This window comes from Branchiostoma floridae, chromosome 7 (genome assembly GCF_000003815.2).
Source record: "Branchiostoma floridae strain S238N-H82 chromosome 7, Bfl_VNyyK, whole genome shotgun sequence".
Classification (NCBI taxonomy): Eukaryota; Metazoa; Chordata; class Leptocardii; order Amphioxiformes; family Branchiostomatidae; genus Branchiostoma; species Branchiostoma floridae.
This window is the reverse complement of record NC_049985.1, coordinates 5,478,692-5,495,722: the sequence shown is the minus strand read 5'-3', so window position 1 is coordinate 5,495,722 and position 17,031 is coordinate 5,478,692. Positions and strand designations below refer to the sequence as shown.

Here is a 17,031-nt window from a genome sequence, read left to right as displayed (position 1 = left end):
AGCTGTGCTGTGCTGTGCTCCAGTCGGGTTGTAGCCAGCATCTGTCCTTTGATGGAATTGTGCAGCTGGGGATGGACAAAAATTTCGCCGATTCCATCCTCTGTAACCGACAAAAATTGGCATGTAAAGATATTAATTGAACCAAGCTGAGTGTATCAGCAAAATTTTGCCCCTCAAATTATAGGAAATAGCATTTCAGAGGGTCTAGATTTCAAAATTTTCCTGGGGAGCGTGCCCCCAGACCAATTTGGATCGTGGCGCCTTCAACAGGATTTCCATTCAAAATCCAGGGGACAGAAACAAGTTTCAGGCTGGCTAGAACACTGGCTCCAGTAAAAGGGGTATCTCACCGGACTGAGGCACATTGGCAATGTCGTTGCATTCCAAATTGAGTCTGTGTTACTATTGACTTTATGATGGGAATACAGCATATAATTGGAATGTACATGTATCATACAAATCGTACAAGTAGGCCTAAAAAGACAACAAAACACTCAAATGGTGAAAAAAAGATTTGTTTTTTATTAATGTTAACTCATTGAGCGCTCTGTCAAATTGGTTGAACACAGTGCCATGCCAATGTACCTCAACTTTGGTGAGCTACCACCTCAAAGGATAGTTCTTCAATAGGTAGATTTTTCAGGATGCAATGACAACATACATTTGTATATTGATTTAGATTAAGGTGTGGTGATTTCAGTTTCTATTTTTTACTTTCTACACATGACTACAGTCAACACTGCCCAAGAAGACCACTGAGGGGACTGAGAGAATCTGGTCAATGTGGACAGGTGGTCGCTATAGACAAGATTCTTAATTCTTGTGTCAATGTGAAAAATTATACAAGGGACCACCTAAAAATGGTTACATTGGCTAGGATTTTGGGCTGGCTACAACCCTGGGCTAGGTGATCCTTGCGTAGAGATGGTCACTTATACAAGATTGACTGACGTGTATGTTTTTGAAGCTCTTTATCATTGCAGTAATTGCAATGCGTAAGGTGATTCGTCAAAAATAGCTATTTGTGCATGAATTTTCTCCTTTTTTTGCATGGTCCTTTCATGCGCCATATTTGTATTGAGTACTATGGAAAGACACTTGATTGCCATACTGTACAAGTATAGTAATATTGTTACTATCAGGTTATCTGACTACTTTTGCTTCAAATTTAGATCCCTTCAATTAAACCCATTGTGGCAGCTCCACCCTACATCAACTTTCACTCATTTGCTGTAACAAAAAGTATTCCACTTCTGTCGTCTTAAGTTTCATACCATGGATTAATGGGTGGATCTATAAGTAAGACTTCAGGCATTTATTATTACATACAGTCTGACAAAGATGAATATTCCAGCAAACTTTTCGCTTTTCCAAAGTCGTCAATCGAAACCACGGCAGTTTCTCATTGGAGAAGAAAGGGTTGACAATGAGCCAACAAGTCTGCAATATACGAGGATTACTTCGATCCCTCGCAAGAAAAATATTTCCCAGCCCCAAAATTGTCAGCGTGACAAATGCGCCCAGGTTAGGATATGAAATTAAACATGTTACCACTGATCCGCCTGTCAAATTAAAGAGTACAACACAGAAGGAAAGTTGAAGAGATCAACATATTTCTGCCAGTAGTGAGGGATGTGCTGCCATTGTTCCTTCAATAACCGGGATATTCCCCACCAGGCCGTTTGTCACCATCGTGATGACATGGTATTAGCGATATTTCACCCACTCAAGGAAGGAAGAGAAAGAGCCAGACGAAGTTTAGATTGGTAAAAAATCGTGGGCAAAAGTTTCGGTGGCATTTTGAAAATTGCTGGGTTCTCCAACATAATGACTGTTTTTTGTACTACCAGTTTTGTATGACGGATAACTGTCATAGACTTTTCAAGGTAAAGTCCTTCAACTTTTCAATCCTCAGGAGAGAACCAATCATTACTGAAAGGAAAATTCCTGATATCAAATTGTTCTATTTTTTAAAAAGTTAGTCTTTGGAATTCAAGTGAGGTGTAGTTTGGGTGTGTTTCATTAAATTCATCTTATCAAAGACTATGCTATGAACTACTGTAAACCTTGAAATGTGATTTTATTTTTGCAGTGCCCTCTTCACCAGAAATTCACACTGCAAATATACATTTCCAGTGTATTTACTACAGTACTAGTAGAGGATTGTTTAAACCACAAATGCCACGAAAACCTCAATCCCTCACTACAAAATTAGGTCCCTGCAAATATAGATGAATGTACAGTATTTCACTGGTTTTGGACCACAATCACATTATGGTCTATAGCAAACAATTAAGTGGAAAGATTACGTTCCTATGCGGGCACCCTTTTTATGTGTTCCAGAAATGGGAGTTAAGTAATAGTGTATCAGGACTCTTCGCCTGTTTACATATATGACCATGCCATAAGGCTTGTACCATATGGAAAATTTATTACCAGGGAAACTCTTTATGGCCCATCGTTGGTGATTCCTCATGACAAAGATATGAGCTACGTCAATCTGGATATAGCGGAGATGCTACCCTGTCACAAGCTGCCTCGTGGCAGTCCGGAATATATTGCCGCCGATAGGGCCCTAATTTTTCACCGGAGGTTATATATCATAGTACCAGAAACTGTGGGATGATTCGGCAACAAAGTTTGTGCAAGAAGTTGGTCCAAAGCGAGCGAGCATCCGCCCGCAACATGATTCTCTTTGTCCGTAACCCCTCACACACAACCTTCACCCCAATTCAGCTCAGATTATCTGAGAAATCGTTAGATTTATGCGTGGGATTAAGCCGGGCATGTTGCTACAGTAAATCTAAAGGCCTGGTCGCGCCCTCTCAGTCGTTGACTTTGCGCGGGGGTGGTGTCTGTGCTGCGTGGCTGACCTTGACTCTGACCTTGAGACTCTCCCATTGTTTGCTGGGAAGTAGACATGACATTGTGTTGACAATGCCCAACACGATAACAGATGTGCGAGCCTTCGCACCAAACCAAGAACAGGAAGTTGTAGATTAGTTTTCTTATCACTTCGATAGGCAAGACTTTTGTCTTCATGCTTGGGATCTTGTTGGATTGCTTAGCTGTAAGTCAATGTATGATTTGAGAGACTCGTTATACAAACAACAAGAATGTCAATCAAAGACTAAACTGTAGTTGTTGTTTTTTGTACAATCCTACATGTAGCTCTACTTTACTTTTATTTGTTCCTGTTGCAGAATATAAATGAATGATTTAATCAAAGATAAGGGAAACATTCCATAATGGTTTATCTTGAAATATACATGAATGTATTGCATCAATTTTGAAAGTGCAATTCTATATATCATGCCATTGCTAAATATGATTATCATAGATATATTTGATCTGAGCACAGTTATAGGATTTTGACAAATGGAAATGACTTTTAAAACACCACTGCAATTTCGTTATACAAGTAAAGTGCTTGACGACTGTAGACATTGTAACAAGAATGCATTGATGACATTTATGATAATGGAGTTATAATTCCAGTATATATTGTGCAAATTTGTTAATATGTGTACTGTGATGATATGCAGTGCTTCTGATGAAAGTGGTAAATGCAGATTTGAGTGATTTATCGTCATTACGGAGGCAAATGTACCTAATGTGTTTGCTCAGGAAAGCAGTAATCAAGGCTCAATCCAATCCCTCAGATTATGAGATTTCAGGCTTTCTACAGAATAAAGTATGTGGATCAGAGGAGAGGTGTTTGTGTGTGTGTGTGTTGATGATTCATAATGACATCACGGTATTGTATGAAGAGATGAGATCATCTATTTGATATGTATTTACATTATATAGTATAAGCAGGAAATATAGATGGTGACAGTTTAACACCATACATAGTGCCAAAGCTAGAAATATCACCACTTTGTCATCAGGATTTCATAACAATTATGATAAGAGGGGGAGGTTCAAAGGCTGGGTTAAGGTTTGACAACTGTACATGGTTTCACACACTGAAAGACCTACTCTGTAGTGCTACAGAAATGTCCCCGTTCTAGCTTCACATTTTCAGTTGTTGGGGTTTTGCTTTGTTGAGAGTAGTATTTATTCCTTTTCACCCATTAGACCACTTGTGGTCATTTGTGTATTTAGCCCATAAACATGCAATAAAGATTATCATTTGTTGACAGTAGCAAAAATCTGCTAGTTTCTTATTATAGAGAAAGTAGCAAACCATTTATTCATAGATAGATATAACCATCCTCCTAACGCCCGGTCCCCAACAGTTTTGACACGACTGTGGTCCCTCTGCGTAGGAGAATGGATATAACTAGGTTTGCTATTTTGCATATCTAACTAAATGGTTTGCTACTTTCTCTATAAAAAGTATAAGAAACTTCCAGTTAGCTCCGGGCCGTGAGACATTTAAAAAAAACGGTACAAAGTAGAAGGCCCGATAAAAAAAACAGCCGGAGCCTAACATCTGCTTGGAGAGTAGTTAGGTTGCAGTTACATCATTCCCAGTGATACATGACAACCCACTCTGTAATATTGCTTTAATGTACGCTCACGAAGCAACTGCAGGCTTCTGATAACCGACGCTAGTCAGTCACACTCCGTCCATTTTCTGTCCCTCCCTTCTACTGAACCGCGCCAGATACACCTCTAACAAATTTGTCTTCGCTCCTTAATATCGCGCCAAATGTTCAACAACAGCCTCTCATTTGTACTTCTGACCCTCTGTGATAAAATCCGCCGCTATTAAATGCACCAACTCATGATACACGTACATGGTATCACGGTCCTACAAACATACGTGTTGGGATTAGGCCGAGGTAAGGTAGTACTATGTTTACGATTACGGTAGTGGAAACATAGAGTAGGCAGTAGGTGACCATTCTTGCACGTCCTTCAGATCAAAAATTGTAAGCCCCTTTCCAGCGCGGTCGACTCTTCTAAAAGGCTGGAGTCGGCAGGTACTAGGGCTAACGTCACATTTCCAAATCGGGGTCTGTGAAAACGAAAAATAGAAATGTGGACGTAAAAATATACACAAATAATGCCCACGACTATTCTCTTTACGTGTTGTGTAATTAATTATGTGTCTTGTATATCAGACTTTTCGTTCCCGAAGGCTGCCCGACCGGGCCCCGGTCTGGGAATGTGACGTAGGTCCGGTAACCAGAAACACATCATCCTTTTTCATGCCCTTACCAGACGAATATGTTCCCATGTATTTTACCGTAATTAAAGTTTGCTGAGGAGAGCTATATAGCCAGACCGGCTATTGGAAAAGGTGGGTAATTTGGCAGCATATTCTTGATACGTGGTTTTTGACATCCCGGCCGAGACGCAATTTCCCCGGCGCTAATAAGAGGCGAGACGGGCGTCATCCGTCAACATAAATGGACCACAGGAGAAACGTGCAGGGCTAATCACATCAGTCTCCTCACAAACATCGTGTGGAGAAATCGGCAGGGTGTTCGATTAATAAACCACAGGTTCTGGGTTCGAATCCGCTGATGTGCCACCGATCTTGTGCCCTTGGGAAAGGCACTATTTTCCTCACTTTACTCAGGTAAAAATGAGTACCTAGCTTCCGTTAACGTCGTTCTTAGGATAGGACGTTAAATGGAGGTCCCGTGTTTGAGGAGAGTCGCGCATCGACCACGTCAAAGAACCCACCACACTTATCGAAAAGATTAGGGGTCTTTTCCGGTGTGAATGGATTAAATAAATCTGTCCTTAGTTGCAGATTGTACTAATCAGTACAAACATAGTGTGTTACGCCTTAAGGCGGTTTACCGTGTATGCAAAACAAATTTAAAAAAAAAAAAACTAAAAAAGCACCACAGCTTACGTCGTTACATGCATGAGAAGTCAACCGTCCTTTGATTTAATTTAGTGCTCATCTTTCCTTACTTTTTATAACCGTATAACGTATATATCTGTTTCGTTCTGGTAAAATGCCAAACTCGTGCAATGCTACCTATTCTCAGTTTTGGCGTGGGCTGGCGAAAAGGTCACAGATTGACTGGTGGGCGAAATGACATGTTTTATTTGAAATATCTTTCAGATTAGCTCCACTCTTTTAGACAACTCATCTAAACGTCATCCAAGTGAAATTCTAGTCATTCATAACAAACAGAAGGTCGTCGTTTCTTCATAGCGAACATTTTTGGGGTTGCAGTCATGTGTTTTTCCAGACCTTGATTCGATAAAACATTTACAAAGCTGGACCCTTGGCTCTGAATATAAAGTAGCCGTCTCACATATGCCTTAAGTGGCCGATGGATCAAGTAGATCATTTCTAATTAAAACCGTGGAAAGAACATTCCTCGGAGACCCATTAGGTTAGAGACTGTCTCTGTCCTTAGTGCTGAAATGACAGTCCACAACTCGTGTTTCATGAATAACAGTGGACAGAAGTGGTTATTTTGTGTTACAGTAGCAAAATTCAGTCTCTATCAGACTACGCTGACTACGCTGGCTATTATAGGGGGGGATAATCTGCTAGGAGAGTTTTGCTACCAAAGTAGTTGGTCGGCCGCGCAGGAGGGGAAGTATGAACCTTAGCGTGGACGAACTCCCCTACTGGCCAGTTTCCCCGATTTTTGTCGGAATTCTACAAATCCCAGCACCCCCGTAGGAAGGCCTGATGGAGGCTACGCAAAATTGACGATTGTTGAGAATGGAAAGGATCATTACTAATGAAATGATTTATCTTCATTCCTTTTCAGTATTTCTTTTGTGCCTGTATCTATCTCTATATAGCCGGTATAACCTTTCTTCGGCTTAGCAGCTTTCCAGCCACACGGCGCGGCAGCAGCTGGTTAGATTACACTGAACGACCTTTCACATCTAACCTTTGCACATCTAGCTGCAATTAAGTGTTGTTTAAAGCTAAAGCTATCTAATGAGGATGCTCCTACTGTGTTTGATGGTGCACTCCACGATAGTGTTAGGAAGTACGAATATTTGAACACATCAATCCTTGGTTGATACAAGGAGCTCCTTGATAACTTTGGTACTTGATATCATAATGGTAGTGGACAGACGTTATCCTTGAGCTATCAACGGCAGTAAAAACGTCTAGATTCGAGACTCCGCTTTCTTTGTGACAATCTCTAAGTGGGTACCCCTAATGACCTGACATTGCTGTGTGAGTATAGATATTAGTCATCTTGGCTCTCAACTCCAACACCATTGAACCACACTTCCAATTCTGCAAAGATCCTCTTACACCACATCAGCCTTATATGCTGCCACTCTGCAATATTAACATGATTGCTGGCTCACATGAAGGAAGATAAACAAGCAAACAAACAAATACACCAGTAAATTACAACAGCCGCGCTTATCTGCATGCTCGAACAGTGCGATACTTTCACATTTCACATCTATGAGGATAGGCGCTCAAAAACTGGCACACCCCTGTTTACAGTTGTGAAAGACATTTCCCTGCAGTCCCTTGGTAATTTTAGCCGCAAATCGTGCGGAGAAAATGTCGTTTGTCAAATCTGACGTTTATAGGACACAAACCATTAAAAATGTGTGCGCGCCGCGTATCAGCAACCACACCATCGTTAACCTCACATCCTCCGTCCCTAGCCAGTCAGCAATCCCCTAGATCCAGGAGTTATGCAATCAGGCCTTCCCTGTGACCCCAGAATGTCCTAAATGGCGGTAATGGTGTCTAGAAAGCCATAACCTTCCGTTTTAGGCGCCACATTTTTGGACACTTTTCCACAATCGAAAAACAGCAGACAAAATACATGCATAGCAGATTGGCATACACGGACTCACTGCAACACAAGCAGTTGCGCATTGCTTAGTAGATTGTGTATTTATTGTCCCAAAAATTTATAAAACATACAAAATTTGACTTGCTACGTTTTCCCAACCATCTACATGTAGTACAGCTAAACAGCTAACTGTGTTTTGGGAAAAGCACCGCGCATTCATATACACTGGCCTTGACAATCATCACAGTTTGATTCTACCCGCTCTATAGTTGAAACATTCCTTTATTTGCGCCTATTTGACAACGTCTGCAGTTTACAGTGCTAAACTGTGGATTTGATATCGGAAAACAGGCGACAATCACCATCGATGCAGCCAATACGTAATTCATGGCCGCCCCGTGAATTTTTGAACGCCTGTGCGTACGCCGTGGACATACGGTGCCGGGCCCAGGGGCCATTTAACGCGTTATTTATTACAAGCATTGATCGAACGACTTTTTACACAAATTTGAAGTGGAGTCTTCTCAGTATTTGCCGCCAAATGTTGGCGGTTGGTCCAATCTTTCTGTGGTATATCAATACAGTCGCTTTGATGTCTTCCATGCGGACGCCGTGTCGTGGATGGAGTAGCTTTTTGAAGTTTCACTCTCAAAGAAAGTGCCGGACTCGCTCAGTTATATTTTATTATTCGTAGCCTACAGAACACACAAGTGCTAGTCTCTAATCAGATTTAAGGATCCGGCCTAGACTCAAGCCAGTTAATTGCACAACGGATTGACGCTCACTTCTGTTAACTGTACGGGGTACTGCATTATTGCACCAGACGGAGAATTGCACGAAATACGCTGGCAAATAGGCTGTGCAGTGGATTCCCAGTGCTAGTGCACTCTAATGCATCCCAGGTACTTGTGTGCTGATTCTTGTGGACGTACTGAATATTTTTGACATGCTCAAAACTTTCGAGGTGCTTTTTATTTCTTTATCTATTTCACACACAAATCCACGTGAGCAGGAGGCCACAGACCTCCTGAATTGAGTGCGATTTGTTACAAATGGTCTCAATAAAAACATGGCATAGACATACAAATGCAGGTTACAAACGATCAGTAAGTGAACAACCGGAAGGCCAGTACGAGACCCAGTAACATTACTGAGCAGTAGAGTAATTGAAGTGGAAGTGGATTCAAAGTGCATGCAGTTCGATATTTCTCCACTCCAAATTCACCTCGAAAGTGTTCACACCGGGAGTCTATACGAGTTGACAAAGTTTCTTGGCTGGTTTTGAACTTCCTTTTCCTTTTCGGTACTCGTCAAAATCTATAGTGCCCGCAAGTCACATCAAGCTCTTAACATAGTCGATACGAATGAATGAATGGTTTGTCGTCATATCGAGCGATATACAGCAACATACGGTGGCAGGCCGCATATACTCTGGGTCATCAGGGTTGAGACAATTATGGTCTATAACTGAGGACTGCTACTTTTCTAAGTGTGGGAAAGCGGTTTGTACATTATCATTAAGATTGTGGTTACTTAAAAACTAGAATAACGTGTTTGCGTGTACGCATGTGCTTTTTACTTCAAAATGATTCTTACAAATCGCCATCCCGACCAGAGTTACCACTGTATAGGCTAACTTAACACGTTCCTTATTACACTACAATCATTGTTCATTTCAGTTTCCGTTATTAACTGTGGTAATGTTATAGATAGATTGAAGAACAATCGCACAGGCTGAAAATACAGATACAGCGCCGTACACAATTTTCAATAGTTCAGCGTTGAGTAGCCTGGCTAAATCATACTTCTCCTGACTTTCCACTGGCCAGGTCTCGGGTAGGACACCAAATCAGCCCTGTCATTTTAGCAATCAAGAGATTGTGTCACCGGAAAGGGAACGAAATCGTCCCACCAAATAAACCATCCATGAGTGTGGCTAATAAGTTTGGTTACCACGGGATCCCGGTCAAATACTTCTGCCTGTCACGTTTCTTATCGTTGTTTTTCATCAAAACGCAGGAAGGGAATTACCAAAACACGGTTAGCGTCTGGACAAAACATGTCCATCACCCGACGGTGTTTTCGGAAGTGGCACGACAGTCCAATACAAACAGCCGGTCCTTTCACACGCAAGGACGTCTCCTAACCACACACACACAATCACACACGGGTCGGCCATGTCGCATTAGTCACTCCTTGGCATGATATGTTAGCTGATAACCCGACTGACCTGTGTTTGGACTTGGAGTTCAAGAACCACATGTTGAAAAGTACAACTAACTAACGGGTGGCCACATTCGTCGACGTACGATTATAATACCGTTGAATCGGATTTTTTCCAGAACAAACCACCCACAAAGAACTAAAATTGTTTTTAGACAGCTTAAAGACAGTTGAATTTCTGAAGACACATCCACGACTATTCAAAGAAAGCGATCGCACAATGATCGCACGATGATCGTACGCCCTGACACAGATGGAATCTTCAGAAGTAAAAATTGCAACTTTTTTCGCGTTCTTGAAAAAAGTGCAGACGGTTTGGTCTTCCTGTTGTACAATACGCATAGTTTTTCACCACAAAGAAATTATCAACGTACCATGGCTTAAGCTATCGAATAAGTTCTCTATCGGCAATAAAATTCCCTTCCTTTTCACATATCGCTGTTACTGTGTATCTGAGTTGGCTCCATATTGTGTAATAGATTGTAAAGCTGGCCGGTTATTATAGAAGTATACGTATACGAACTCGCGAACTCTTTTCAGAATATTTTTGAACTCTTTTTTTTTCCAGATTAAACTTGAAGCTGTACTTTTTTGTGCACAAAATCATGTCCTAGTCGGCGTTAGGACTGACCGAGCACATATTAAACATACTAACGGTGTTGCTGAAAGCCAAAGCTCCCCTCTTCCTAGCTCTCAAACTGAGTTTCCAAGTTCAAGGTCACAACTAACGTCTGTAGAAAGTGGAAACCTCTTCTGTTGAGACAACAATGTCTGTAGACTATTTCTGTACGGAGATACCATCTTGGCAAGGTGGCACGTGTTGAGCACACAAAGTTGTTCAGCTACTCTCAAGTATCGAAGAGCCTCACAAAGCAGGCCCTTGGCGCTCTCTTTCATGTCCACTGACTGTGTGCTTTGTATTATCCCACGTGTGAAGCTGGTGGTATATACCTTAGCATCCAAAAGTCCACCATACATCAAAAGACTAGCGAATTGAAAAGCCCTATGCTATGGCGTTAGTGCATTTTTGCTGGAGAGTTACTACTGTTATATTTGCTCTGAAAGCAAACGCAGGTGCGGCATCCGCAAGGTTTTACGTTCAACACTGATTTGCTGAAGTGGGTGTTGACACACTTGTGGGAGCCACTGAGGTGTTCAACTGACATATACATCTGAAAAACGATTCTATCTGACCCATGTTCACGGACACAACAGGAAAGTGTTTTTCATATTTTCATACGTTGAGCAGACAAGCCCGTGAAACATCATCGCTATCGGTGCAGTCCCATTTGTCATAGGTCCTCGTGTGATTTTAATGTCGCAGAATTTTCAAGCAGGCTGTGATCAAAACCAACCACCAACAAGAATTGCCACAAAGAGAAGCTGACTTTTATGTGTCCGACTATCCCACGATTGGCCTCAGTTTGCGATCGTTCGATATATATGACCCAAAGACAGGACCCGAGTCTCTCACTGGTCTAAATCTCACTACCCTATTTAATCATCGTTTGAAATTATTTTTCACCCTATATGGTCATGGAATTGTGATGGTTTCTAACTGGACACGGAATTTCATCTGTATTGGTAATACCCCCCTCAAATTAGGCGAAAATCGATCGGACGACGAGCTCTAAATTACGAGGAGGCATGACCCTGCTGCCGACGAAGAAATGGCAGAGTTCCCCCTTCCCGTCAGGGTCATACCTCCTCGTAATGTCATACGAAACGTGAATTGTACCAAAGCTATACTTTAATATAAATACTAAACTACAAATTTTGTATGAATGGACCGTCCTACCGCTACATCTGGGTCGTTATGCTGTAGCCACGTGACTGCAGCAACGTATCATAAGTACCAGATAACCTGTGGCGCCCCCGTCTCTGTTCAGAGTAGTTGTCCTATTCCGAGGTTATTTATTCCACACAAACAGTACACACACCAGACCGTTGTTTATGGCTCCTGTGCAGTATTTGTTTTTAATCTATACATGATAACAACCATGACAAGATGCATACATACATGTTCCACTAAGTCTACTTTGCTGCTAGAGGTCTGACAGAGGAGCTCGTATCCTAACGCATCACAAGGATTTTTCCTTTCTGTTCTTCCATTTGTCAAATAATTCATCATTGTGTTCCTCTGGAATCTTATGTCACAAACTGCATTCTTGAAAAGTATGGATGCTTGCTTGAAGAGAGTAACGTTGACCAAAAAACGTGTAAAGCTCTTGCGTAGTGGTTCGGAGATCCAGAGACAAAATAAACATGCATTTTGCTGTCTACGTCGGAAGATTCAGGGCTGTTACAGCTCAAATCATTAGCGGAATACAACAGAAAATGCATTTGGACAATACTTGTAACAACAAAATCATTCTGGAGAACATTGTTTAAATCCATATCGACATTCTATCAAATTTCCTCACTCCGTTTTGTGGTCGGAACCAAACAAAAGGAATCCTTACATAATTCGGCGGTATCTCATCATCTAACTATTCCTCTAACAGTTACAAGAACAGAGTCCTCATTTCATCAAAGCTAGCTCCTACCTTCTATTCCTAGACATTTGGCTACGAGAAGGGCGAAAATAAAGGTACGAGCTTTAGTGAAGGCTGACAGAAAAGCCAGGTCATGAAAATGGTTTTCTAAACAGTCAGCGCAACAATCTTCAATTACATTTACAATGTCCAGCACATAAGGTAATGAAAGGCTCTGAGAAATATGCACAAAGTGTATCTCTATACTAAGAATACTCATTTGTTCTCAATGCTTTTTGTAACACTTAAACACAAGTGACCTTGAACAATGTAACAGAGTACAAATACAAAGATTGTGGATAAAAAAGCTGGAAGTAAGTATATGTGGTCAATAATCCTTTTCCTGCTATGCTCTGAGCGGATGAGGTAATGCATATTACAGAAGAGCAGCACTGAACATAATGTAACCTTCTGACAATCTCAAGAACAGCCTTCCCTTCCACTAAACTAAAACGTCCTCACTGTATTCTATTTAGTCGTGTGTCTAACATTTGGTTTGCTGATGATTCCCTCCTGTTTGAAACAGCCAACATTTCCCTAAAGTACAAATTTCCACTTTTTTGTTCCTTACATGTCGACGACCACATTTTCTCTGACTGCACTACTGATCGTATACACGAAACCACCCACGACCACAAACTGCTGCATAAATACAACAAAATTTCTTCTCATTGTTTTACGTATCGCACAGACTATAGTTTCCCGGAAGACATCAACAAAGCACGTGAACAACAAGTATCTCAGCTCTCCTGCAAAAATTGTTCTCAATATTTATGGCATATACTGCCAGCTGAAATTTCAATTACATTTATTGACAAGATTCGTTTGCATTCACGGCGCCTGTATAAGAATTTCAAATAGCGGTGGAATCAATAAGAAAGGGGGGAATTCTCGCTAATTCTCAATTCAGGCTCTTCAGCGAATTGTTGAACGTTATATATATGCAGAACTTGTGCAATTTTGATCACTTCAAGTAAGTGTAGTTAGTCACGACGGCGAAGCCACAGCCGGCATGTTTGTCTGCGTTTGTTCTGTCCTGTGGGGTTTGACGGGTGGGATGCTGATCAACATTTCTGCGTTGTTACCGGGTGGGACATTGCCTCGGGTGGAGTAGAGTCTTACGCGGGTGTCACAGACCGACGCGGCGGCTGAAGGCTTGCATCGTGACTGGCAGGACTACGTAGAAATTGTGCGGTGGGTGGTGGGGAGGGGGGCGGTGTCATGACACGGAGGAGATGGGGTTGTGCGGAGAGCCCATCTGGGTCAGGACTCTGTCCAGCCACTGCAGGGGGCCGTGCAGGTGGATCTCGATCCAGCAGGGCGTGCTGGTCACGTCCTGGCGGTGGTACTCCGCTCCCCAGCCCTGGGGGGAGGGGAAAATGGTCAAAGGTCAGTCAAACACAGAAGGAAAATGTACAGACTGTACATGATGTATACATGGCCCCTTTCTGTCAGTATTCTATAGTGTCTGTCAGTCAAAGACAGAAGGAAAGTGTCTGGACTGTAACTCAAAAACAGAAGGAAAATGTCCCAACTCTACATGATGTATATATGGTCCCCTTCCATCAGTACTCTGTCACTCAAAGATACAAAAAAAAAGAAAATGTCCGGACTGTACATGATGTATATATTTTCTCAGACAATGACTGAATTAGGTCCAGATCCAGACCTGTATCTGAACTGTACCTGTCCCTGAATTTTCTGTAGTGGTACCCACCCCTTGTCATTACATTGAAAAGACTTTAAGAACATAAATCAGAAACCAAATTCAAAGACAAACTGTCACAAACTGTCCCATAGATCCTGTTACTACTCAAAACACGTGGCTTCATCTGATTTACAAAATCTCCACTATATTTCGATTAGCAAATGTGCTGAATCTTTTCCCACCTTGACAAAGCTCATCCTGATGGTGCACATCTTGGTCAGCTCGTAGACTGCCTCGAACCCGTGGTTCACCGACTGGGACAACAGCTGAGCAAACTCCTGGTTGTTGAAGATCTTCAGACTGCAGCCTGGCGGAATCTGGAAGGGTTAGGGGACAGGGAGGGGTTAGGAACTGTGTAGTTATGATCTTTGCTGCATGACTGCCCACCAACATAGCCTGAACCAAATGCTGTTAACATTTGATCCACTAAACCACGGTGCTGTATATTCATTCAAGTTTGCAGCACTGTGCAAATCAACTCGTGACATCATTGACTCATCGTTCTAAAAAAAGTTTGTGGCCAAAACTTCACTGTATAAAGCTGCAATATGATAAAATGTAAGCCATAAATTGTAAGAAAACATTGGAAAACCATGTTGTGTGTGTTCATTCCTTTGTTCAACTTCTTAGATTTCATACTGAAGGCAATCTAGCATCAGTTACGGTGTGTCTTGAGGATGTCATTAAATGATAAAAACACTGCGAAAAAAAGGTGAATACTTCAAAATTCGCAGCACCCCACTATGTTCCATATTCCCACAGTCAGAACAAACATTGCCTACAATTTCAAATCTTACAGTCCAGAGGAAACCACAAAGTAAGTCTATCTGTCTGCGTAGCCTGTGATGTATACGGAGTACAAGTCCTTCACCCTAGAAGGACAATCTGGCCATCAATACTCCTGAAGCTAACATGTATCAGTAGCTGGAGTCTAGATTTTCTCTTTGGTTGTGGAACTGTATCTAAAGTGGCTATGACAACAAAGGCAGAGTTGTTCTCTCCATCTCCATCGGAAGCCATAACCACTGTATCAGCAGGGACATCAACTCTTGGCTAATCCTCTCCGTATTTCACGCGGATCAAACGGGGTTCAAACCTGCCAGTTTGGGATCAGATAAGCTCCGTTTTCATCCCAATCGTGCGATCTGAAGGCTGTCAAGGTCAGGGAGATGATGTGGCGACCAGCCAGGATCAATACCTGTCAACTAGCCACTCTCCCCGCCGGGTTATGGGCTGTTTATTGCCCTGTGGTGTCGCCGTTTAATTCCCGTTAACTCCTCCTCCCGGCCGCAGCTTCCAGGGTGTACGATAAGAATTTACGGTTTGCCGTGCAATCCTGACGAAAACGCATCGATTTTCTCATCAGTCTGCTGGAAAATGGCTTACATGGAGGTAAGACCTGAGACGAGATAAAATTTTACGACCCTCCGATGGAACTTTACGAGGAATCGGGGGGATGACAGCCAGCAGATAGAGCCATCCGCGCAGGCCTAACTAGGCCATACCTCATACCTCCTGTCAGTAAGTATTGATCACAATGTCGGAATCAATACATTGGGTACTTCTTCCCCCACCAGACAGACTGACAACCCCGGCAGGTCTTGATAATGTACGAATTGATGGGCTGTATTAGCAGTGAAAAGTCTGTGATAGCAATACACCATGCCTATTATCATCTGGTGAGGGATTATACCAGAATATAGTGCATTTGCTACTGCTGTTGCATGCAATCTTTGGTGGTATAAATCAAACGTTTATGGCTTTCGAGCAAACTCTTGAACTTTTTCTTCATTGATGTTGTATCTATACAAACCCAAAAATATTGAAAAATGGATACTACTAATTCTGCAGAATGCCAAAGCCAATTCCACAGTTAAAGAAGTGTTTATATTTAAAGAAGTGTTAATACTATGTTCTGTGTGTTCAGTCCTTTGCTCAACCTTCCTGACTACTACTTAGATTTCATAATGAAGGTATCACTTTTTTTTCTTCCCATGCTCGAATCAGTTCTGGGGTTACCAGAGAATGTGATCCATATAATCATGAACCAACATGGTCTCAGAAAACAATAAAGACATGAAGAGTGGCACAATCAGCAAGGTGTTTGATTCATGGCACGGAGGTTCTGGGTTCGGACCCGTTGATGTGCCACAGATGTTGTGCCCTTGGGAAAGGCACTTGACACGACTTTCCTCACTTCACTCAGGTGAAAAATGAGTACCTAGCTTCGGTTAGGCCTGACCTTCAGATAGGACATTGAATGGAAGTCCTGTGTTTGAGGAGAGCCAAACCCCAACACATAAAAGAACCTATCGCACTTATACTATTATAGACAAGAGTAGGGGTCCTTCCAGGCGTGAGTGTATCAAATAAATCTATTTGGAAATGCAGCTTGTACTGTTCAGTACAAACCTGGTGTGTTACGCTATAAAGCAGTTTACCGGTTATGCAAAACAAACAAAACAAAAACAAAGAGTTGCCCACCTTGCATACAGTGGTGGGGTGGAATCCGTGGTGGTGGTTGCAGTTCCTACTCTGGACAAAGATGGCGCTGTCACTTAGGCACTCGGCGTAAACCTCTCCCCCGACGTAGTATAGGTGCACGCCTGAAATGTGGTAAACATGGTAGAAATCGTCAGTTGTATCTATCATGGAAGAACTGGGAAGAACCATCTACAGAATTTAATTGCATAGCTTATAGTTTTTGTAGCAAATCACAACAATGATCCCACACAACAACAAGTATCCTATGTAACAAAGTGCCCTACAAAGCAAAGTGAACTACTAGTATACAAGTGACACTATACCAAGTGTAGCAACGTGTTATGCACAACAACATGCCCTATGCAGCCAAGTGTTATATACA

At 42.0% G+C, this 17,031-nt stretch overlaps 1 protein-coding gene across 3 annotated transcripts in view; it reads right to left on the bottom strand.

Annotated features, from left to right (window-relative positions):
- Window positions 1-11,873: 11,873 nt before the first annotated feature.
- The window catches only part of LOC118419549 (mothers against decapentaplegic homolog 5-like), a gene marked incomplete in the record, with an annotated part of 18,059 nt that continues 12,901 nt past the window's right edge, over window positions 11,874-17,031 (bottom strand). For all 3 annotated transcript variants that reach the window (XM_035825983.1, XM_035825985.1, XM_035825984.1), the window contains 2 exon segments: window positions 11,874-13,820; window positions 14,348-14,482. In XM_035825983.1, the coding sequence (XP_035681876.1) occupies window positions 13,677-13,820; window positions 14,348-14,482 (279 nt within the window).